At 40.0% G+C, this 23,861-nt stretch overlaps 1 protein-coding gene across 1 annotated transcript in view; it reads left to right on the top strand.

Annotated features, from left to right (window-relative positions):
- The window catches only part of ARPP21 (cAMP regulated phosphoprotein 21), a 105,646-nt gene that overhangs the window by 6,101 nt on the left and 75,684 nt on the right, over window positions 1–23,861 (top strand). Inside the window, exons 5-10 of the mRNA XM_075728209.1 lie at window positions 108–258; window positions 1,512–1,590; window positions 2,925–2,984; window positions 3,892–4,032; window positions 20,812–20,920; window positions 22,777–22,878. Coding sequence (XP_075584324.1) covers window positions 108–258; window positions 1,512–1,590; window positions 2,925–2,984; window positions 3,892–4,032; window positions 20,812–20,920; window positions 22,777–22,878 — 642 coding nt within the window. The remainder of the gene's footprint in view (window positions 1–107; window positions 259–1,511; window positions 1,591–2,924; window positions 2,985–3,891; window positions 4,033–20,811; window positions 20,921–22,776; window positions 22,879–23,861) is intronic.

Here is a 23,861-nt window from a genome sequence, read left to right on the forward strand (position 1 = left end):
TCAGCTTTTCTAGCTACGCACAGTTTAATGCAAATCTCTGCAGGTTGGAAGCCATGGGAAGCTTACTGAATCTGGCCCTAAATTTATTTTTCTTTTTTTCCCAACAGGAATCAATCCAACTACAGCTTTCAAGTTTTCCTAGCTTGCAAGAAGATGATAAATGTAGTAAAGATGACTCCGAGAAAGAAAAAGAGAAGGATAAAAATAAAGAAAAAGATAAAAACAGTGAAAAAAACAAGATCAGAATGTTATCAAAAGGTGAACTTAAAATATTTAAATTGCTATAATTACTGTTATAAAAAGCATTGTATGTTTTTATAAGCATGCATTTCTTTCTTTGTGTATAAATACACAGTAGAAGTGTTTTCATACATTGAGAAAATTCAGAACCTGAACTGTGTATGCATGAGACTGTTTTTCGTACAAACATCAGGCTTTGAAAGTGAAGAAACCTTCCAAACTGAGGTTTGGTATTAAAGGTTATTAATTTTCTTTAATGTAAAATCATTCTTCTGAATACTTAACCGTGTTGGGATAAACACATATATATGTAAATATATGTGTGATTATATAATAAGATAAATGTAAGACTGTAATACACTTTTTTTTCCCCATTATTGATAATATATTGGCATGTCACTTGTGCAATGTCGGCAGTAGAGAGTAATCCTTTTCACTATTGCTCCTCTCTCATGGAGAATGTCTCTTAAATGCTGTAAGGAAACCCATCCATGGCCTTTAACCCGCATTGCAATCTACTATTATCACCTGCTAAGACTTCTTCAGAAAAGATCTTGTATCTAAATTGGGTATTTTTTTAAAAATCTTTTTATTAATCCATGCTATAAAATTGCAGTGTAATCTCTCAAAAATAATTGTTACCTACCTGGGTGTGGATCCGCAGCTGGTGTGAATTGTCAGTTGGCTTCAATGGAGCTCTCACAGTTCACGCCAGCTTGAGGATCTGTGTGTACTTTTGAGTCAGGCGATATAGCAGCGCTGAAAAATTAATTCTGACTACTGTCACGCATCCCTATTACCCGCCCACTCTCGGCCGTCACTGGATTTCAGTCTGTTAATGCAAATAGAATTCCCACTGGCACAATGCCTCATTTGCTGTGTGTACAGCATATATTAAGCGATGCAAAGAGACATTGATGAATACAACTTTTTTTTTTCATTTTCTTAGATTTTATTTAGTAGTTTAAAGGAAGAACTTGGCAGGGTCTTGAGTGGCATCGAAGGTTTGCCATGATTTTCAAGTGACCAGCAGTTTCTGCTGGTGTCTAGTTTTGGTGCTACGCTCTCAGTAGAATGGTACAGAGGAACCGTGAATGTCCACCCGATGCTTCCAAACATAGATCTTTCTTGGCTGAACTCCAGATGAACATTTTCTTTCAGACTATATGCTTTCAGTTTGTTGCTGGAAAATGGGTTTTGATTTATCGCATAGCTTAATCGTAACTGTTGAAATGAAATAAATGGGGGGGGTGTTTGTTTTTATTTTTCAGATTGCAGTCAAGAGTATACAGACTCAACAGGCATAGACTTGCATGAGTTTCTCATTAACACATTAAAGAATAACCCCAGGTAGGTATTTTCTGCATTAGAGCTGGCACTCCTGAAATTAAAGCTGGCAGTCTTCAAGTTCCCATAACCATACACTGTGTTTTATTATTTCTGGAGATGGTTATGAGGGAAAATGTAAAAGAGGTAGGCTGTTAACTGAGCAAAAAGCTATAAAAAGTCATTGACTTCTCCTCCCCCGTCCAGTCACCCATTGCTTAATTTCACCTTCAGCAACATCTGGTTTTTGTCCTTACCTTCTTGCATATAGCTCTACATGATGTTAGCAGTAATATATTATAACCATTGCAGTTGGAGATTTGTATATGAATATAAAGTAGCTTTCTTTTGGCAGTGCTATACACAATTAAAATCCTGTGCACAATGCCAAATTCTGCTCTCAGTATTCCCGTAGTTTTCATTTGGAGCAACAAGCTTATCTCATGATTAAATTTGCCTTTAAATGTCTAAGGAAGGATCTGTAACATTTTTATATGTTGTGATTTTCAACATTCATTTCAATTGAATCTGTTTAAATAGCTACCACAGAATCCTGCAATTATAGGAGAACGAGGAATAATTGGGTACCTAACGGCTTGCATAACCTCCTGTATAGATGACGGAAGGTCCTTGAATTGTTTTATCTGCACAAAATGAGAAAGTTCAAAAGAAGTAAGGAGTGATGGACTCTGTCAAGCTTAGAAAAAAATGTGCGTCTGGAAATATGCTGGGGAAATTTTTGAATGTTTTTGGCAGGAGGTGGGCAGCGAAGGGAACATCTGAGACCTTCCAGTTGAAAACAGAGCATCTTGACTGAGAAATGCTGCGGCATTGCCTCCTGGGAGCCATAGTTCAAAGGCGTTGTTCTCCATTGTGTTCTCTAGCTAGATGAGTTAGAGCCCAGTCTTCTCACCTGCAGATCAATGCCTCATGGAAGATACGTTTCAGACAAAATGTTGAAAACTTCTGTGGGTAGCTGCTCTTCTCATGAAAGAGCTATGTTAGCTGGAAGTCTCATTTTCCATCAAAAAAAAAAGGGTGAAAAAGGACCAAAGTTATCCATAGCAGTCAAAGTCGTCTTATGCAAGGTGTTGATCACAGCCTGGTGTGGCTGGAAGCACTCTCAGGCCATAGTTGAGCTCAAGGAAGAGCTAAATCTGTCACGTATGCCAGCGAAGGTGCGGCAAAGCAGGCTGCAATCTTCTCCAGATGTGCCAGAGCAAAGCATGTTTCATTTTTAATCAAGATGGCTGACAACGCTTGCAAAATTGCCCAGCAAACATTGATACGTTCATTTTTTTAATCTAAAATGTCTATTGGTAGTTGATGCTACAAATCCTTGCATTTCTTTTTGACAGGGACAGAATGATACTCCTGAAAATGGAACAGGAAATTATTGATTTTATTAGTGACAACAAGTAAGTTGAGTTCCATGCTTGGTTATTAAGTCACGTGTGCATGTAGCAATGCGAGCTGTGTGAGGGATACACTCATATGGGCCACAGTACTCCTGAGCGCTGTTACTGGCACACTGCAAGATCAGGCTTTTATCTCCTGACACATGGTGGTACTGCTTAAAATACAGTAGACGTAAAAGAAAACCTTTTGCGTTTCATTGCATCATAATTGCACTGGCCCTGCTCATTTAGGTCCAAAAAATATAATTAAAGCTTTCGGTGCAGAGGGTGATCAAATATGCTACCTCACGGGTATCCCCCTGTGCTATGTTATTCTAATGCATTGGAAAATAAAACTGGACTTGGGTGGAGGGATTCTTGCTACCGCATGCTCTTTATAATAAAATGTTTTTTGCAGCTTTAAAAAAATAGAGAGTCAGAATAGCAGCAGAGGAAGAAATTATGCTGACAGGAAATAAGCATTTTGTCAGTAAGAGAATAAAAAAAGGAGTATTTGCTAAACTAGATCTTTCCAGCATCACCCTGCATCTGACCTTTGGGAGAAAGGCAGAAAGCTGTTGCCAGTATCTCAGTAAATCTGCAGGATTGTTTGTGCGGGGACCGTGACTGCGTGTGCAGGGTCGGAGGATGCGTTCTTCCTAATACACAGGATACTCAGTAGATACCATGAAGCATGGGCTTTATTTGTCCAAATGTAGCACATGGAAATGTGCTTATAAGAAACTCTAAAAAGAATTCCTTTCTTTTTTCTGCCTTCTTGTAGCAAACATTTATATGTAAATGCACAAAGGAGAAGTTTTCGGTTAGATTTCTGTCCACTGAATTACTGAATGTATTGCTATTTTCATTTAATTATAGCTCGGAGGGAAACGTAATCATCAATGTGATTTGTTTTGGTTTTTTCCAGTAATCACTACAAAAAGTTCCCTCAGATGTCGTCGTATCAGAGGATGTTAGTGCACAGAGTGGCAGCTTACTTTGGAATGGATCACAATGTGGATCAGACTGGAAAATCTGTAATTATCAACAAGACCAGCAATACAAGAATGTAAGTAGCAACAGTATTGTGTTTTTCCTTGTTCCCTTTCACAAGAGCTGGTTTGTACCATGACTACATGGTGTTTTTTAAATTTTTTTTTTTAAATTTTATTTTTGTAGCAAGAGTGAGTGCTGTTTATTGCTTTCTAGGGTGGGAGGGGAGGACAGGGCTTGCATTGTGAGGTTATTTAAGGATATAAAGATGCGTAAGGAGAAATAAACTCCATTTGTCTCTTGCAAGAAACTTAACACAGTATCTTGGAATGTTACTTTCCCTGACTCCTTAGTGCCACCAATTTGCTACAGAAATGAGCTCGTTGCTTTACATGTCACCTGATACCATACAGCTATATTCCTAAATAACCCAAACATATTTGGAAGATTGCCTCTTCCCTTGTTCTGGCTCTGCCTGCTTAGAGAGTCATTGTCTGCCCAACTGGATTATTTAGGATTTGGTTCCCCTCCACCACCTGCCACCATTCATTCCCTCTTCCTCCTCTTCTCCCCTCCTGGTTCCACTTTATTTTCTCTTCAAATCTCTTTGTTTGACCACAGAGTTTTTGTGGGATATAAATTCCTTCTAATGGTTCAAATGCATTGCAAAATTCCTGGTAGGTTAAACTTGTGCTGGCATGCTTTATGCTCTCCTCCATGAACCTGTATAAAGCTAGCAAAAGCTTGATATGAAGTTCCTTGGCTAATTCAGCAAAGATGCAGTCGTGTGTCATTGCCTAATCAGCATCACTTGTGCTGTCGAGTGCCACATCTGTATTAACCATCATGATACACTAGCCCTCCTCTCCCTATTTACCTATAAACTACATAATGAAGAGGAAGTAATTACAACTGCGTAATGAAGTTTTGGTATCTGGTATTGCAATAAGAAAGCCCCATTTGAAAATTATGTACTTCCTGTATTCAATTATTAGGAGGAAAAAAAAAAGCATTTATTTCATTTACATATCCAGTAGTTAGGTGATTTACGTAGATGCAGTTGCAGAGAGGTTTGGTTTTTTTTTTTTAATGTTATTAGCCTCTCCTGTAAAAGGCTAGAGGGGCTACCTAATTTTGCAAGATCCAAACATGAGCCAAACACATTGGTATTTGTTATTTGACTGAGCTCTAAAAATCTCCCATGTGCGTGAAATAAATTTAAGATCACGGACAATTTATTTTAAATCCTTTTCGTGGGCTGCCCCTGAGATACTTGGGTATCTGTAAAACAACAGTTAGACATTAATGTTTGTGAAGGTTTGAATAAAGCATGCACTAACAGTCTGATTTTCAGAAGTCAAGAGAATACAGTAGCTTGATAAAACTAACAGTCAGGCTGCTAAGGCTTAGCCTCAGGGTCTGGTAATACCTGCCCCTGTGCAAGGGCTATGTTTGGGTATGAATAAGAAAAAGCTGGGTATGCAGCAAACTGGTATTCTTTCTGAGCTGTAAATGAGAAAAAAAAAAAAAAGTAGTCTCTTAAACAAAACACAATTAATCATATTTGAATGCTTTTTAGGCACTCGTCTCTTTTTACAGTTCTCCCTTTTCCCTTCACATCTGTGTCACCTCTGTAGCGCACCAACTGCTACAGATCTCTCCTCGCAGCGTTGCCTTCTGCTAGTTGATAATGTCAGAATATCGCATTAATATCTGATAATGCCTTGCTCGGTTGCGTGGCTGTGCATCGCAGAGATGGGTAGCACTGGAAGCGCTGTTAGAAACGCTTGCACAGTGCTTTTGGAGAGGACACTGAAGTCGTCTTCAACAGTCAAAACTCTGTCGGAGTGCTCTGGTGAAGCTGTGGCTTCTTGTGTGGTGGGAATGAGCAAGCAAGGCTGTACCAGGCATGAACTGGTATCCTTGTGAGCAAGCTCAGCAGGCAGGATGTTGCAGGGGTATAATGGATCGAAGGACCCTTTCAGCTGTGGTCTTGCAAGCTGGAGGTGAGGCACGGAGCCAGACAAATTGGTTCTGACGCCATTCCTGTGTTGATCGTACAGAAATAAACACAGGACTTTGCCTCTCTGTTGACTGTGGGTACAGCTGTTTTGTAAGCACCACACAAACTGCAGATTTCTTCCCTTCTGCAGTGATTTGATGGTAGGTAACTGGATTATATGAAGCTCGTATTGCATCATGGTGCTTCTACTGTGTTATTTACATTATTTTGATACTGCTGTAAAATAAAGCTTTGTAGAAGTAGCTGTTTCTTTTCATAACTGGAGGAGATGGCATGTTTTTTTAAAACATCCCTGGCTCTGACAGAAAATAAATTGTTATCCAGCTTGAATAAGGGCTGATGAGATTTTATTATCCGCAGCAAATACTGTGTAAGTTCCACATCTGAAAGCGTCTGATGTGATTTCATGTGTTCTGCGTTTCGGTACTCTCAGAGGAGACAATTTTGTGCGGTTCAGAATCAACACCAAATACTGGGAATGTGTTGACTCTATTAATTACTAGTTGGATGGTATCCAGAATACCGGAGAAGCTGGAGAGCGGCTGAAACACTGTTCAGCATGGTTATGCTGTGCTGTAAGCCTGAGCCTTGATAGTTTTATGCGAATTTATGGAGTGGCCCCACAGACAGATATTCTGAAGACTTGCGTTTTGACAATAAATTATCTCTTTATGGCATATGGTTTCCAAAGTACTTTAGCTGCATACTGTGGAGAGGGAAGAATATTGTTGCATGCTCAAGAATTCATAAATTCTGCTCTGGCTGTTACTTCTGTGTGTGTGTGTACCTGCTTGCGAAGAGCGTATGACTGCGGAGTCACCGTGTGGGCTTGAACAAGCACTGTGTGGCTTATTTCTCTGGCCAAGTGAGGGTTCTAGTCACATCTCTGCTCACAGTTGCAGGTGATGAGTTGTTCCCTGGCTCCAGGCAATGAGGTGCATTTATTCTGTTCAGCAGATATCTCTTGTTCTTGCTGCCCACGGGTGCTTTGGAGGCACAAATGTCAGGAGAGTTAATGGCTTTCAGATGAATGGGCTGGTTGGGAAAATCTGGTAACAATGCTACCTTAGAAGTGCTGTGGTATGAAGTAGGGTCTGTCAAACAGGGCACTAGGGTATGAATGGAGTGGATGGGGGCATTTAATTACTTTCATCAGTTGGCCATCTTAGGGCAACACATATCCACTTCTGTGTACCTGTACCTATGAAAAAATAGCTACTTTTTGAGGGCTTGGAATTTAAGAAAGTGCTTGTTGAAGAGGTTGCAGCTGGAAGGAGGGCTGTACCTTGTCTGGTCAACCGTGCTGCTTTACAGAAAGAGGAAGATGATGGTAAAAATGCACTAGGACTTGAATCTCTCTGGGATTGCAATCCTGGAGCTTTAATCAACTCTCAGTGAAGTCTCTTAAATACAGTCACACCATAATGACAATTTTGCAGTTTGAAGACCATTTATGATGAGGAGCTTAATCTAAGGTGCTTTTTTTTTTTTGTAAATTTTATTGGAATGTAAACAAGTCACACTATTCTTGAAGCTTTTTTATGAAATGAAATTTTAAAACACAGAGATATGACCTCAACTACCCAAATGTTTGTTAGCCTTCATAAAGTTAAGTCTCTGTACTCTAGCTCTCATTACAGAATAGCAGATTTTAAAAACAAATTATCTTTCCATATGGCTTTTGAAATTAAGACTAGGTTAAAAAGGAAGAACTTTGAAAAATAAATATAATTTTTCATGCTCTAATACCTTACAAAGTCCTGCCTAACTAAATTGTCTAACTTTTAAAATCCTGTTCTTAGCAGTATACTTGAGAAAAGCTGATCAGAAAATGAGGGGTTTTTATAGTTAAAGAGCTCAAATAGTACTTAAAATGGGAAGTCTGCTTGTTCAGTATGAAATTGCCCTTGTGTCACCATTGTAATGTGTATTTGTCATCTGTGTCTGCCTGTCATCTATCTAAAGATATACTGAAATGTACGGGGAACTTAGGACATTGAAATATGATATAAACAGAAGTTTGGAATTGAGGCAGTATGTTAGACAGGGCATCCCAAATTGGAGCCAAAAAAAATGTGTATGTGCCACCTTCTATTCTGCATATGCCTCATAATTCCTACCAAACAACCGGAAGTATTTCTTGAGCTTTTTGCAGAACTGTTCATATTATTACACATATCAGTTCAATCAGATTCATTCATTTGGTTATATGCTGATAGGTGGAGAAATGTAGGGGAAGTGTGTTTGGTGTGCTTGGTAAATGAAAAGGGTTTTCATTTGGTTGAGATCATCACCCATGTGACAAATATGTCTGTACCACAGCCCACACATGCATTCATGTACATTTTTATATAAGTGTGAGTGGCAGGGCTCATCAGAACTGGGGAGGTGGAGTGCTGATGCTATATAATGGTTGTATTTAGACATTTTCATACATTCCGAGGGTGTAACATACCTATTACAAACTTTATACCAATACTCACATCTTCAGTTATGACTAATTTTTTTTTCAAGAGCATCATGAGTTATAATCCTTGTAATACTTGGTTTTCTTCTTACTCTGATAATATGTAAATGTTAATATAATATTGGCCTAGTCAGAAGGGGTTTTTTGGTGCCTTTGAGATGCACCAAAAACTTTGGGCAGTAGTAAGATGTTATGTGTATTACAAGGGGTTCCTTATAATCTAGGGTTGAACTGCATCAGCAGAAGGAGACATACCGTACAGTATGTACTTCGGATAACCTACAAGACCTTCATAGTTATGACAAACAATCTGTGTTTTTTCTGTCTCCTCCGTGTAAGGGTCATTTGAATTGCAGAGAAGATTCTCATTAGGTTTCTATTATGTATACACTGAGTGATCTTGTAGATAACATCTATGCTAGAAGTGCACTGTGCCAATTTCACCATCTTAAGATAAGAATCTGAACTTTGGTACAGGATCCTACAGACATGTCAGTAAAATGGCATTCACTGAACATTGCCAATTTCAATGAGAATAGTTTCTAGAAATTTTTTTTTTTGTCCTAGGCTGAAGTGCCAAGAAGACTTCTTTGAGATGCCAAATGTTACAGCCTTTGGAACATGCAGAAAAGTATCCCTTTCCCTTTGACTGAATAAAGTATTCATGGTTGCTCAGTGTAAATGACTTCAATTTCTTTAAGCAGTTGTTTACTGACGGGAAGGATGGAACATATTCCATATACAGTTGTTAACGGATCTTTTTTTAGTTAGGTATATAGTAGTAGTTACAACTGTGTACCTGAACACGTGTACCTTATTTTTTGTAGAACCTCAGTCAAAGCAATTCAATGTTTGCCAGAGAGTTTGAAGCACAGTTTTGGGTTCCCCTCCCCCCACCCCCGGCTCTGTTGTAATATGGAACAGTTATCTGGCAAATGGTTTGCTGTATGGTATTGCATCTGCATTTAAGCACCTTATGCTATTCTTGATTATCATATATGTACACAGAGTAATGATCTCGTGAGAGCAGAATCGCCTTTATGAGCTGTATGATGCAGGAAAACATATGTGAACACCATTATTTCTGGTTTTATTTTTTTTCCCTTGGAGTCTTGCATAACTTTTCTTCAAGAGACCGTGGAGTCTGCTCCATTCCTCTGTTTCCTGTTGTAGTTACCTCTTTCCTGTCTTCACTACAGAATAGTTGCTCCTTAGCTACTAAGAAAGAAGCAGAAACTGGGGATATCTGTACTTTCCCTCTGGTTTACAGTTACTGTTGCCCAATTGGTATACCAGTGTCATACCTCACAAATGTGTAGAGAAATAGAAAGGTGCATAGTAGGTGTATGCAACTAAAATGGAAAAAACCTGTGTAACTGAGAAATAACACTGTAATTGTCTGAGGCATTTTGTTCCAGTTTAAGCTGAACTAATACTTTATGCAACTAAGAATTTAGTAAGAACATAATAAAGCAATAATGTATAATAACTATGAGCTTATGTAGCTACATAGTAACATATGTAGCTTTGAAGTAACAAATTCTGTTGGTTTTCATGGATTTTATTTCTTGAGTTTTTCATACAAAAATAATCTGTTTATTTCAATCTAACATATGTAGCTTTGAAGTAACAAATTCTGTTGTTTTTCATATTTTATTTCTTGAGTTTTTCACACAAAAATAGAATCATAGAATCGTTTAGGTTGGAAAAGACATTTAAGATCATCCAGTCCAACCATTAACCTACACTACCAAGTCCACACTAAACCAATCAAGGGTAGACTAGACTAAACCATGTCCCCAAGTGCCACATTTACCCGTTTTTTTGAACACTTCCAGGGACGGGGACTCCACCACCTCTCTGGGCAGCCTGTTCCAATGCTTGACCACCCTTTCCGTAAAGAAATTTTTCCTAATTTCCAACCTAAACCTCCCCTGGTGCAGCTTGAGCCCATTTTATTTCAATATGGAATTAAATTAGGAATGTGATTAGAAAAAACTTTTTTCAGTGCAATAGTAATCGTGTTTAGGATGCAAGAGCTCAGTGTCCCAGTAGTCATTGCTGTGATGCTTAGGTTTTCTGCCCTTCCCTGCTGCAGCCCAAGGCTGGGCAGCAGATCCCTGGATGCTGAGCAGGGGAAGGCTTTCACATCCAAGGAGTGGGGAACTTCCTGAGAAACAGTTCAGAAAAGCATTAAGGAGAATTAGACGTTCCACGTTGAGGTTTAGGAAATGTCTGCCTCCAACAGTGGCCTGAGCCTCCTCATGCATTGCAATGCCTTGGCTTCTTATCCCACGAGAGAGCCACCTGACCTGGAGGCACTGCCTTACTTTTATCCAGTCACATGGCGATTGGAGAAGTAATTCAGGGTGTACATATGTTACTAACTGCTAGGGATTTTAGCAATATTGTAATTTTATGCTACAGGCATTTGTTTCAGACATAAAGTTGCCACTGTTCCACTAAATGCATTATTTGAGGTTGCGTACGTTCATAATTTCACTGCTTAATGCTCATCTGTAAGTGATCGAGGTTTTTTTTTCTCCCAGTCTTCTCTCTTTTTTTTTTTTTAAAAAAAACCTTTATTTTCTTTATTTTAATGATATTTCACTTAGGACAGCCTTTTTTTTCTGAGCAAGCATTCTCTCATTTTAGTCACATGCCTGTTTTACATGAAAGATACAAAAGAAAAAAAATGAACCACTTGGTACACTTGAAATTGAGCTGAATTTGACCCTTAAATACTGGCTTCATTCTTACTTCGATCGGTGGAAGCCATAGACTGGACCCATGGAAATTACTTACTCTGTAAATGAGATGTTAGGGTTAATGAACCAGTTCTAATAGCTCCAATATTAAATTTTCATCTAATGTAATTTATCAAAACTAAATTGTTTATAATTAAGGTGGACATGTACATTACAGCTGTTCTATACTGTAATGAAATATTAGTTAAGCATTAATCAGAAGACATCTATGGTATTTCTCTTTTTTTTTTTTTTTTTTTAGTCCTTACAATCACACCAGTGAATAGTATAAGTTTTGAGAAACCTAGAAGGTTATCATCACCTGCTCTGTGTGGGGAGATGGGAGGTTACCCAGGAAGAGAGTGCTATGCAATAGCAAGTAGGTAGTTCAGTTGAGGGAAGCTCCTCCTTGCATGAGTAATTAATCCATGTCTTTATGTGCTCGTCTAAGTTGTAGCAGGAAAGTGCCCATTAATCAAGCTGCTGCTTGGTCATTTATACTTTCAAATCACTGGAGACAGATCTGGAAATCTGAAATGGTCCCTGTGCTTTCCTCCAAGGTAGCTGTACATCAGTAGTAGGTGAAATAATGTCTTTAAATCTGGGCATTTCAGAAACGAGGTGCTGATATATGAGCAAGTGAATTATGGAGGTGACCCAAATTGGTTTTAGTAATTGCCTTTTATGCTTCTGTTGCCTGCCTCGTGTTTAATGTAGGAAACATAACATGGTCACCAGAAATGAAAAAAGTATCGTGAGTTTTGAGAAACCTTTGTCTTTATAAGCAAAGTCAGTTGTTTCTGCTCACTGTTTCCAAGGTAGCATTGCGAGGCTGTTTCTGGCAGGTTATTAAAAACAGGCGCTCTTCTTCAGGCCAGTGATTGTTCAGAGAATGACTTCTGATCCACGAGTCTTCCTACTGGAGACAGGGAAAATGTTCATGGCCTGAAGTAGAAGTAAGCTCAAGAATTTGTTATGGTGTTAATTTGTATCTATGGGGCATTTCAAGAGGACTAATAGTTTCTTCATTAGCCCGTCAGCTTTTGGGGAACCATCTTGACTTCATTGGTAGTCTTTAAGTCTAGAATTTGCTTCCTTTTTCTCTCTCTCTTCCTTGTTAATTTTTGAACTTCTAAGATAGAAAAATGTAATTTTAAATAGATCACAGCAGTTATGCAACACTGTAATTTTGAGCCACTTACAGAGTATGCCATGTCCTTAAAATCAAATATTAATGAATTCCGTAATAAACTGTGCTAGCACTTACAAGCCTTTACTAGCTGGAAATAAATTGATGCTGTGCAAAATGTTCAGTCTCGGTAGACATCCTGAATATTAAGAACTAAATCCAATCCAGGGAAGTGGTGCAGGATAAGCAGATCCTTCAGGTACAGAAATAATCTTAGGAGGTAATTTTAGGATCACAGGAGGACAGTGAAGCATTTTGAAGGTCCTAAAATGGTCACTCTCTGAGAGAGGGCTTTGTGCTTCAGACCTGTGTGGCAGAAGAGCTGGTCTTTCAGCGTACCCTTAGCCTGTCAGCATCTCCTGTGAGTTCAGAGCTGGGTTCCCATGTTCTGGCCCCAAAATACTGGGCCCAAATGTTGAAGCAGATGTGAATCAGGCACACTCTCAGGGAATCAAGATATACTATGATTTTTGTATCTGAGGATTAAAACAGGATGACTTTCTGGAATTAAACTTTGGGAAAGCCTGTGAGCGTCATAAGTTGCGCTATGATACCTCAGTATCAGATCAGGTTCTTTAAATACCATATACTCTGAAAGCCTTCAGGATCTGGCCCTCTACTTGGCGCTCACACAGAATAACTTGGCATGGAAGAGATTCGGCGCACATCGTCCCCCTCCATCCTGCAGCCTTCACCTTCGCCATTCTTTTCATAATGGGAGATGCTACTGGTGCCAGCCCCACTGAAATTGTGCTGCTGGGGTACTGGGACTGGGGTACTGGGTAAGCATCTTGAAGGGGTGGGCGAGAGTTGCAGAATGAACCTCAGAGCTCTCTCAATGAAAAACCCAGGGGGAGATCGCTTCCATGCAGCATTACTGGCTCTTCCTTTCAGTCCTGACAGACTTATCTGCAACCCTAGTTAGAGCGGGAGAATGCCTGTCAAAATAACTTGTGACTTTTCACATCCTTGTTGTTTAGTAATAAATATGGAACATGTTTAGAGTCTAGATGCTGTTCTGAAAAAAATGTTAAAGAATTACAGTCTTTAACTAGGAAAAATGTAGCATTTGGTATTTGAGGGGTTTTTTCTATGTGCTACGGAGAAGGCAGCACCTTGAAGGAACTGTCTTGTACAGGGTTGATTTTTTTTTTTTGATGGCTTTCAATGTGCTTTTATCATCATAACAGAAGTTCTTAGTGACTCATACTGTAAAAGCAGCAATCTGTTAATGAGGCATTTACCTTCAAATGCTTGAAATGCCATCTTGAGTGGTTTTAAGTATTAAGTTGTGATAATATAACTGCGCTGTACTTTAACAATTATCTGTATTTAAATTCCCACTCTGACTTCTTGAAACTGTGTTTTAGCATCCATCAGCCCCTAGATACATGAAGCCTATTTGAAGGCTGAAATTCTGCGCCCTCATTCTTGAAAAAATGTTACTCTGAGAGAATTTCATCAAATAATTTAACCTCTAGGACTAGAACTCTGCCTTTCGTCATTTAGTTGGGGCCTTTTGACAATGGTAATAGTTGCTTCCAAGCTCTGTAAATTCTTGAACTCTCAGAATATGTTCCCATGCCTCCATGATCAAAACGGTCATTTGTACTGCAGATAATAGAGTTTTGGCCCACAAGGTAAAGCAAAGAAACAGTAACGCTTGCGTAGTTTTACTGTGGCGGTAATGCAGAACCCTAGGAGAGCCTCCAGCATAAAACCAAAAAAAAGCACAGCGGGCAGATGTAGTAGATATTCGCAAACTAGCAAAGCAAGAAAGGCCACCATACTGTGTCACAGCATGCCTTCAAAATAGAGGCCAACTTGATGTTGGACTGAGCAGTCGGTTTAATTAAAGACAAGTGCAAATAACAAGAAAACACCGTTAAACCATCAGAACACCTGCATAAAAGTGCCCTAAATCTTCACAACTTCTCTGAATCCTGTCAGCAGCAGTGCTTCTCCCCCGCTCTCACTGTCCCATTGCTCTCCTGATGGCATCCTTGTGTAAGAACATTTTGTCAGTTATTCATTTTGTTTGCCATACGATGGTCCTGTGGGTACCCAAGGGTGGTGTTTTGTCTGTTCCTAGCCCCATTATCCTACCTATCTTTCACTTTGTGGTGTTATTCATTCAGGAGAGGAACATTAACATGCTGGCCCCCATTATGTGCATTAAATGAACATTGTATTGCAAATGCAGAGTTCATTTTTTTTTTTAGACTCTCGCACACTGCAGCGATCTCCACTTTTGAACTTGCTTTCCTACATTGCCTTCCTTCAGACAGCTGCTTCGCTATTACCTGTGAGGCTTTTGCAGATGACATGCGCTACAGCACTTGCTAGATTTTTAGCTACATCAGGCGCTGTACTGGTAAACCCATCTTTTCCACACACGGTGAGGTGGTTGCTTCTTTTGAAAGGCATCTTGCAACAGCCTGTGCACTGTGGTGCTGTCAGAAACATATGCCTCGTAATAAAGATTTATGTGCTGTATATATGTCAGCCCAGACAATCCCAGACTGTTTGTGTGCTCTGCTAATACAGTGACTAAGTCTTCAGAGCTGTAATGTTCAAAGCTCATGCTTGTCTCTTTCCATTTGTCCTTTTGGTGTGGTATCTGTTTCCTGTTTCTTAGCCAGTTATTTCAGAGCTAATTAACTTATTTTAAATGAGTGCACATTTTTTCCCCCCGGTATTTCATTTCTTATCTTCCATGCAAATAGACGTCTATGAAACTGGATTAGTTTGCTTCTAAATGTGGCAGACTCAAGGAAATGCCCTGTGACTTCCTTAATCCTTGTATCCTGATAGCTATTACCACTCTGCAATATGATTTTACAATCTGTAATTTGATTAAATAGCAAGTACCTGGTTAAGGTACTTATGGTTTGGGGGTTTCTTCATTACTACTTACAATGGTTGACTCAGAATCAAAAGTATTAAATGAGCATGTAATGGGGAATTCTCCTTAAAGAGTCCATGTAAAAAACATGCCTGAGGGGTGAACTCTGTTTTCTGTCATACAGAGATAAATTCAGAGGGACTCTACTGAAGTGAAAGGAATTAGCTCCCATTAAAATCACCATAATGATAATAGGAAAAAAATCTTAAAATGGATGTTGCTATCAAAAATCTTAACTCTTCCCCCCCCCCCCCCTTTCTGACACACAGAAATGTTTTGCTGCTTATTCCAGCTTTACCATTTCCAAAATATATAGGCTTCATTGTAAGGAATGAGTCCAGCAAAGTTGTCTTTGTGGGGGCCTTGTTAAGTAAGGACTGCAGATGGCTTTTAAGTAACTATAAAATGAGAAAGGTAAATGATAATGGACAACTTGCGAAAGAAAAAGCAGATGCAGAAACATCTAAAAGAGGTAGCAATGGAGCTTTGTTCTGCTATAGATTTATTACTATATATCTGACTCAGTGTTTCACAAAATGACAGTGTGGTTCAGGTTGGAAGGGGTCTCTGGAAGTCAACTTGTCCAATCCTCCCCTGCTCAAGAAGGGCCACCTAGAGCCAGTTGCCCAGGACCTGAATACTCTCCCCAGGTTTACCCAATTGCCAGACACAGTATGTAACGGGCATCATTAAGCCTCCTATCCAGTGTTTTTCCCTGGTTCAGGAGCACTTCTGCAAACTTCACTGCAATATCAGGTCCAGACTTGGGGAAAGTATTCCGCAAAATCTCAGGGCAATACTGCTTTCCCATTCCTAGTGGCTGTGCTCTTTCTCATGCAGCCCATGATCATTTCGACTCTTTCAGCCTCGTCTTTGTGTTGGGAGATCATCATAACGGTCACTTCAAGATATGGAGCAAGTTTCTTATTTCTGTGCTTGGAATACTTTCACTATGAGCGTGACCAAGCACTGGCACAGGTTGCCCAGAGAGGTGGTGCAGTCTCCATCCTTGGGATGGTTCTCACCAAAAAGGTATTTCATAATCCATCCTCTCTCTCTTGTCACTGTGACAGAAAATGGATTAGGAAAAGGTTTCCAATGGTATTGAGCGATGGGAGCAGACTTTGCAGAAATCAGCAGATGCTCAGAGAGTTTTGGGAAGCTTTTCATGGCAAAAGGTTTGGGTGCTGCAGGTCACCTACTGAAGTTGGTTCCTTGTAGGTATCCTGCTGGCACCTACCTGAATAGCATGGTGCTACCTTGCTAGGCAGGATGGAGAAGAGAGGCTGTCTGGGCTGCTGAAAGGGCCTGGGCTTTCTGGCAGATCTGGGGGTGAGATGAGGGCTGCGCAGCTGCCTGAGGATGCATGACAAAGAGCACTAACTTACTCTGAGATCCAATTTCTCTTAAACATTCGTAGCACCTGATCAAAAGCTTTACAGGAAAGGAGGAAATGCACTGTGTGTTTTGTTCTGAAACACTGCCAGAAAGATTACTAACTAAGCTACCTGATAACTTTTAGGAAATATTAAATAAGTTCATATGCGATTGTATTTTTGTGAAGTTGCATTATTAGGGCACAGATGTTTTGCTTCTACCCATACTCTCAAGCAATAAAAAATTGGATGATCAACAGGTTATATTAAATAAAAATAAAACAAGCAAAAAACCACCCCAAACTTTACATTTTTTTAGCCTGTGTGATTTCCGCCTCCACATGTGTTGGTTTCTGAGTCTTTAAGGTATAATTGAGTCATACTTCCTGGTTTTCTCAGTATAGTCCCCAAATTACAGAAATCCTATTGACTTGAAAGGAAATTGGCATTTCTTCCACAAGCTTTTTTGGAGTAGTGGGGTTTGAGGTTTTCAGGTGATCCAGTGATTCTAGACATGGGGGCTAAATGAAATGCTGAATGTCATACAGGTGGGCAGCACTCTTTGTAAGCATACATTGGCATGTCTGTTTTCTTGCACATGGTTGTTAGCACGTAGATGGGTATACTGTGTGACCAGGGTCAACCCACCAACATAGGATAGATATTGCAGGTTGTTTTGTTTGGGTGGTGGGTTTTTTTGGGGTGGTTTTTGTGGTTTTTTTTTTTTCTTCTCCTTCTCAGAAGATCCCTAAATAGTTAGAGTATTTGAGTTAGTGATAAGGTCTTCAGAAGTACTCAGTGTCTCTTCAAAAAGGCTATGCAAATCCCATTTTTACCACCTAAACTGAGGTGTGGCTAGAATTTGAAGGTCTAAATTAGGTAACCAATGTGGTAATAGTGAATAGGTTCCTGACTTCACATGGGTTTGTAATAATAATTGTAAACCATGCTTTGACTTGAATCCAGTACTGAAAATAAGCTTGATAAATTCACTCCCTTACATGCATGAACACAATTTGGTATATAGTGCAGACTCTACTGCTGACAGTATCAGGGCTAAAAAAGCTTAGAAGAGAAGTAAATGTGATTGTTATTAATTTAGGGCTTGTATGAGATGAATTCACTGTATCCGCTGTATTACTGTAATTATATACTGTATTAGTATATTGACAGTATACTGTATCTTACTCAAAATTGCATATTATCTTCTTCCATTTTCAAGCAGTTGATTCACCTGCAAATTCATAAACTAATGCATCAGATTTCCCCAGAATAACCACAATGTCTCTGCTTCCTTTTAGCAAATGCATTATTTGGTTACAGGGCACTTCAAAGCTGTGACTGTGGAACTTGCACTGACTTCCATCAGAGGACCAGACCCAAATCTTTGCACAGTCAACCTCTTCTCTACCCAAACGATTAGAGCATTTGCTTCCACTTACTGGTTCTAAATATTGTTTGCCATCTGTATACTACTAATAATACATTTTTGCAATAGATGTTAAAAGAAAATGCAGTAAACAGTATTGAAGAAAAAAACACAAACATGTAAATATCACTGGACTCTGATATCTTCTTTAAAATAGTTAGGCTACATTTCTTTCAACTAAATGTCCTTTTCTGATTTTTAATGTTTGAGGGAAACCTGCAGGTTGATGTGCCTGCAGAAATTTGTTGCTGTGGTATCCTATTTCTCACTTGACAGTCTTCCCTCAGGCTTTGTATCCTCCTTAACTGAGCTGGCCATGCTGTTTGCAACCTCACTGGTAACGGTGACCCAGAATTGCAGTGACGATTGGGAGGGAAGGACCTTCTCGTGGTGCTGGTAGTACCGCGGCGCTCCAAAATGCTCTGCACATTCGCAGAGTCACTCTGCCCAAGCAAACTTCTTTTCACAACTGGAGATTAATCACCTACTAGGCTTGTAGATTAATTTTACTAACAGGCACGTACTAGATCATTAGTTTAGGCTTCTGGCTTGATCTCACGCTTCTCCTATTAGTTTCTGACAAGTGGAAACATTTTATAAATAGTAAATGAAGCAAAAATGCAATTTAAAAAAAGGAAAATAATGCTGTGAAGTATGAAAACCATGTTGTTGTTTAAATAAGTTAGTAGTTGGAGGAGACATTTTCTCAAATTGCTTTGTCAAGCTTTTTTCTTTCCATTTTTGATCACTTTTTTTCCTTCTGCATTTTAAAATCCCAGTTATTTATTACGTTTGGTATGTAGTTTATTAAATGCTCAGCAGATAGTTTACAACTATAAATTTTACACTGATAGTACAATTGCAGAAATTTTGTTTGTGCTTTAGGATGTAAAAAGAGAAAAATAACATTCCCTAGCTGGTCCTGTCAAAGCAGAATATTTGAGGGAATGAATCTTCATTTCTGGCTGTGCAGGCCCAGTGCTTGTTAATGGGAGGAAAGGCAGAACAACCCACCTGGCAATCTATTAATGCAGCTTTGTGGCTGCAAAGTTTCTGTTTATGAGGAAACGTCACTAATCGCCTATTAGGTTAGAAAACTATGCAGAGAGTCATACTACTCAGGGCTTTCCCAGAAAAAGGCTAGTAGGGCATCTGGAGAGTCTGCTGACTGTGTTAGTGCTAGCACCTACAGATGATGGACAAAGGTTTCTTGAATTCTCCAAAATCTGTGGAAATTGTGCCGGTATGTTTTGTCACTTTGTCACAAAAATGCAAATGGTGAGCAGAAGTGGGAGTCCTTCAAATTCGTACAGAAAAAGAGGCAGGAATGCTGCTGTCTCTTAATATTGTATTTCTAACAGTTTATTACAAATGTTTCCTGTGCATCTGACAATGAATTGTAATGGACTGTAATTATGGCATGAATATGTGCTGTATTTTGATTTGAAATCCATTGCTAATTAGTTAAGAGCAAATCTGAGTGCTATAACAACAAAATGGCCGATTTACGTATCTGGTTTAATTTTTCATTCTGAAGTAAGGTGAAGCTGAGGTTTTTATTTTAAAGTTTGTAGCAGACTTTTATTTACAAAGACATTGACTTCTGTAAATTCTACCTTTCAATTTCTTCACAATCAATCCATTAATGTCAGTGGAAGCGTTGTGTCTTGTTTATGTAGGTCTCTAGACATTAGCATCTCTTATCAGTACTGCTGTTGACAGCTCCTTCAGCACAGAGTATAAGGTTTGCATTCCCCGATAGAAGCCTCACAGTGTGACACAGCGTATTACTGCTTTTAAAAAACAGCTTGTGCATTAGCAGCACCTCAGTTGGGTGATGGCAGCGTATGAATCCCAGCTCAGTTCTCGAGGCCATTGGTCACCTTATGGACATCAGTGGGGCTTAAAACATTACGGGCTTGGGTTTGGGAGTGGTGCAGGCTGGAGGGTTATTTATTGACAGCTATATGAGGTGTTGGCAGTGATGTGAGATGCTTCTTAAAATTTGCTTTTTGTGCAAGGTGAGGTAACATGAGATGCTGCTTTTTGTTCAAGGTGAGAACGTGGAACAGTATCCTCCCAGCTTACAAACCTGAAAATGTTGAGCTTTTAACCAGTGGGGTTTGGCTTTTAAAAGTAAATAAATATATGGATGGATGGGTTTCAATCACTGAACTAATTGATACTCTATGATTGTTCTGGAGTATTTTCCCCACTTAATGGTGATGAGAGATTTTGTTTAAGCAAAACACCATCAGTCCCCCCCCATTACTGGTTTTGTTTATTAGGAGTGAGGAAATTCTTGGTTTTGTTTTTAAGACTCCTGTCGGCTTTTTCTTACTTTTAAAGGTGGACGGGCTTCACTAAGCAGCAGTGGTGCTGGAGGTCATAGCTACTGAAGGAAGCAAATTAACATACAGTATGTTAATTTGTTTTCCCTGTCCTTCAGTCACAGTGAGGAGAGTCTAAATATTTCAGTGACTGAGACTTTGGATTCCCGCTCCTTGTTACACGACAACAACAAAAGCTATTTATAGCAATAACAGTTAGCAGCGATACAGCGGCCTCAGACAGCTATAGGCAGCGTCTCACCATGACCACAAATGTTAACTGCTTTTGCACTGAATGCCTCTGTGAAAACAAAGAGCACTGAGAAATAAAGATCAAAGCAAAACCAAAAGAAAGATTTTTTTATTGCTATGTTTTACTTTGCTGGCAGACCAGAGCAAAGGTTTTCTGAACATTTAAAAGATGAAAAAGGTGAAGAATCCCAGAAGCGATTTATCTTGAAGCGAGATAACTCTAGTATTGATAAAGAAGACAATCAGGTTGGTTCTCGGTTCGAGAGTTGCTGAAATTTGTTCTGTTTTTGAAGGTGGGCTGACTGATGTTATTGTTGTTCTTTTGTTGTTGCTCTCCTCCTCCTCCTCCTCTTCCCCTGCCCTCCTGCCCCCTCCCCGCCTCCTCTGGCGTACGTACCACCGTGGGTAGCATCGAGCCCCGGCGTGGCCGCTTCAGCCGTGGCAGTGTGTGGGTTTGCATGGGTGGTTTGCTTGGCGCAGGACTTGCTGCATGCCCACGGGAGGGGGAATGCCAGCGGCTCTGGGCTGCGTGGAAGGCTGTGTCAGTCGCATTTCCCAATGTCTTGCCTAATTATGGCAGTTGTTCCGCTCCCTACAGCTTCTTCCTTCTGTTGTACCCATTCAGAGTTGGATTTCAGTATGGACCGATGATAAACTGATGTAGCCCAAAAAGGAGAGAGGAAAAAAAGAATACATTTTTTTTTAAAAAAAAAAAAAAAAAAAAAAAAAGCCCCAAACAAACGTGATGGTGAGGCCAGGTTGATTTTTTTTTTAAACCATCCTAAATTAAACTTCTGACAAAAATAAATCAGTTTCATCTTTTAGTTCCCTCCCTCCTCCTGTGCCCTCACCACCTTTTACTGTCTGTGTAACTTACTTGCTTGTCGTGCATGTACTGTGGCAGACGTTCCCCCTCTGTGTTGCCTGTGCCATAACACTACCTTACCTTAGGTGAGCCCGATGAGTAGGGGAGAGCCAGGGAAATGTGTGTGTTTGTGCTGCCTTTAAAAGCGGGTGTTGTGCTGTTTCAATCCAGTGCAAGCTGTGTATGTGGAATATATTAACAAAAAAAAAAAAAAAATTTCAAAAAGGGTTCTGACGTTAATTGCTTTTATGAGAAAATTCTCACAGGTAAGACGACAGCGTATGCTTTCTTTGCTTAGGTTATATTTGTGGAGGGACCTCCCAGTGAGTCTCTCATTGCCACTCTCCTTCATGTTTTCAGTAAAGGACTGATTTTTCCTTTCTCTTTTTCTTTTTTTCCGCCCCTTTTTTTCCTTGACTTTTCGTTGTGTGTAGCAGCCTTGCCAGTTATGCTGCATCCGAGTTAGCTTCGAAAACAAACCCCAAGAATTTTCAGGGTGTGGTGAACATGGGGATCAGCCAGAGGAAGGCAGCATGAACTATCTCACCAGGTGCTGGGGTGCAGGGGAAGAAGGAGCAGTGCTTGAAACCCAGTTGCCTATGAAGTATTTCTTGCTGGGGGTCCTCTTCTCCTCTCCTCCCTCCCACGGCACAGCCATTTCCTGCACTGCAATTTGCCGAGAGGCACATGGCCCTTCTTTTCCCCAGCGAAACTGCAGTCGAGGGTTCCTTCTGGTGTGGAAATGGTTAAAAGTGTCGTGCCCAATATTTGGGACTTCTCCTCCTTGTGCACGTAGACTTTGGTGGGTTTCTTCTAGGATTTGCAGTTTAGCTCTTGCAGCCTAGTTTTCCCTCTTTTCATCCTCAGTTTCGTAGGTAGCGCAGCGCTGCCTGCCCTCCTGCTCCTCGCAGCCGGTAGGAGAGTCGAGAAATCTTAGCAGTCGAGAGCAATGGCACTTAGGCTTGGGGTGAGAACACCCGATTTTAGGACAGCGGGTCCACAAAAGCCGTGCAGAAAAAGCCTCGTTTCAGCCACTCGCTCTACGAACCCGCGTGCGGTATCTAACTGGAAACCTTCGGGTGCCCAGCCTCGCCGGGCGCTTCGTGCAGGAATGACAGCTATCGTTTTCATGCTTCATTTGTTTAAGTGAACATTTATTATTCTCAGCTGATAGTTACTTAACGGCAGTTTTTAACAGCTCAACTTATATAACCCTCCTGGTTTTCTTTCTGCTCAGCAAAACAGAATTCTTCCATTTAGAGATGACAGACGAAGTAAATCAATTGAAGAGAGAGAAGAGGAGTATCAGAGAGTGAGGGAGAGAATATTTGCACAAGATGTGAGTAGTTGTTTTAATTGCCTCTTTAGTGCCATACCTTCGCCGGTAGTCAGACAGTCTTGCTCCCCTCCGACACAAATCACCGCAGCTGGGCTCGCCCGGTGGAGCTGGAGGCGACAGGGAAGGGCGATTGGCGCAGAGGGTCCGAGAGGAGCTCGAGAGGTGCGGAGGTTGGCTTCTGGAGAAGGAGGTGACGAGAGTTGCAGGGAGAAGGGTAGAGGAGAGATCAGGTTCAGCATGTTGTCCGGGGAGTGCTTATCCCATTTCTTTGAATGTCCGTGTGGTCTAGATTTCCTTCTTTTTTCCTTCTATTTTGCCAACCGAAGAGCAGTGATTTAAATGGACACTCTCAATAATTTTCTATAGCCGTGTTGTTTCGTATTTGTTTCGAGCTGGATCGAGTTTTGTAAGTGTCCTTCTGCAGGGCCTCCTCGTGGTTTTGTTTCTTTGGACCAGTGCTGTAGCACTAAGACACTAAGAACAAAGAAAAGCCAGAGGTTAAACATGGAGTCGCACGGGTTATTTTTGAAATGGCTGATTAAGGAACTGTATTTCTGCCATCAGAAAGAGTTGGTCACATTGTTGATGATTTTATTCTGAAAGGAATAACATGAAATGGGCATTATAATTCCTGCCTTACCAAAAAATCAGAACTTGCACAACAGGCTATGTTGCTAGAGGAAAACATTTAAACAGAAAACATCTGTGAGCGATACCTCATGATCCTGAAAAAGGAAGAAAATCATAATTTGCTATAATACTGTAATGACAGGGTCCTAAAAGGAAAAAAAGAAAAAACTCAACATTTTATTGTTTTATCTCATTTCTCAGTGGGAGCTCTGCCACTTAGAGGAATACGGGAATAAACCAAATTAAAACTATTACTGAAAATCATATTTGGCAGTGTCCTTTTAAATTAAAACTGTTCATATGTTGCAGGGCTAATAGTATTATTTTAGATATCCTTTTATTTTGCTCTGGTT

The sequence above is a fragment of the Pelecanus crispus genome, chromosome 2 (genome assembly GCF_030463565.1).
Source record: "Pelecanus crispus isolate bPelCri1 chromosome 2, bPelCri1.pri, whole genome shotgun sequence".
Taxonomy (NCBI): Eukaryota; Metazoa; Chordata; class Aves; order Pelecaniformes; family Pelecanidae; genus Pelecanus; species Pelecanus crispus.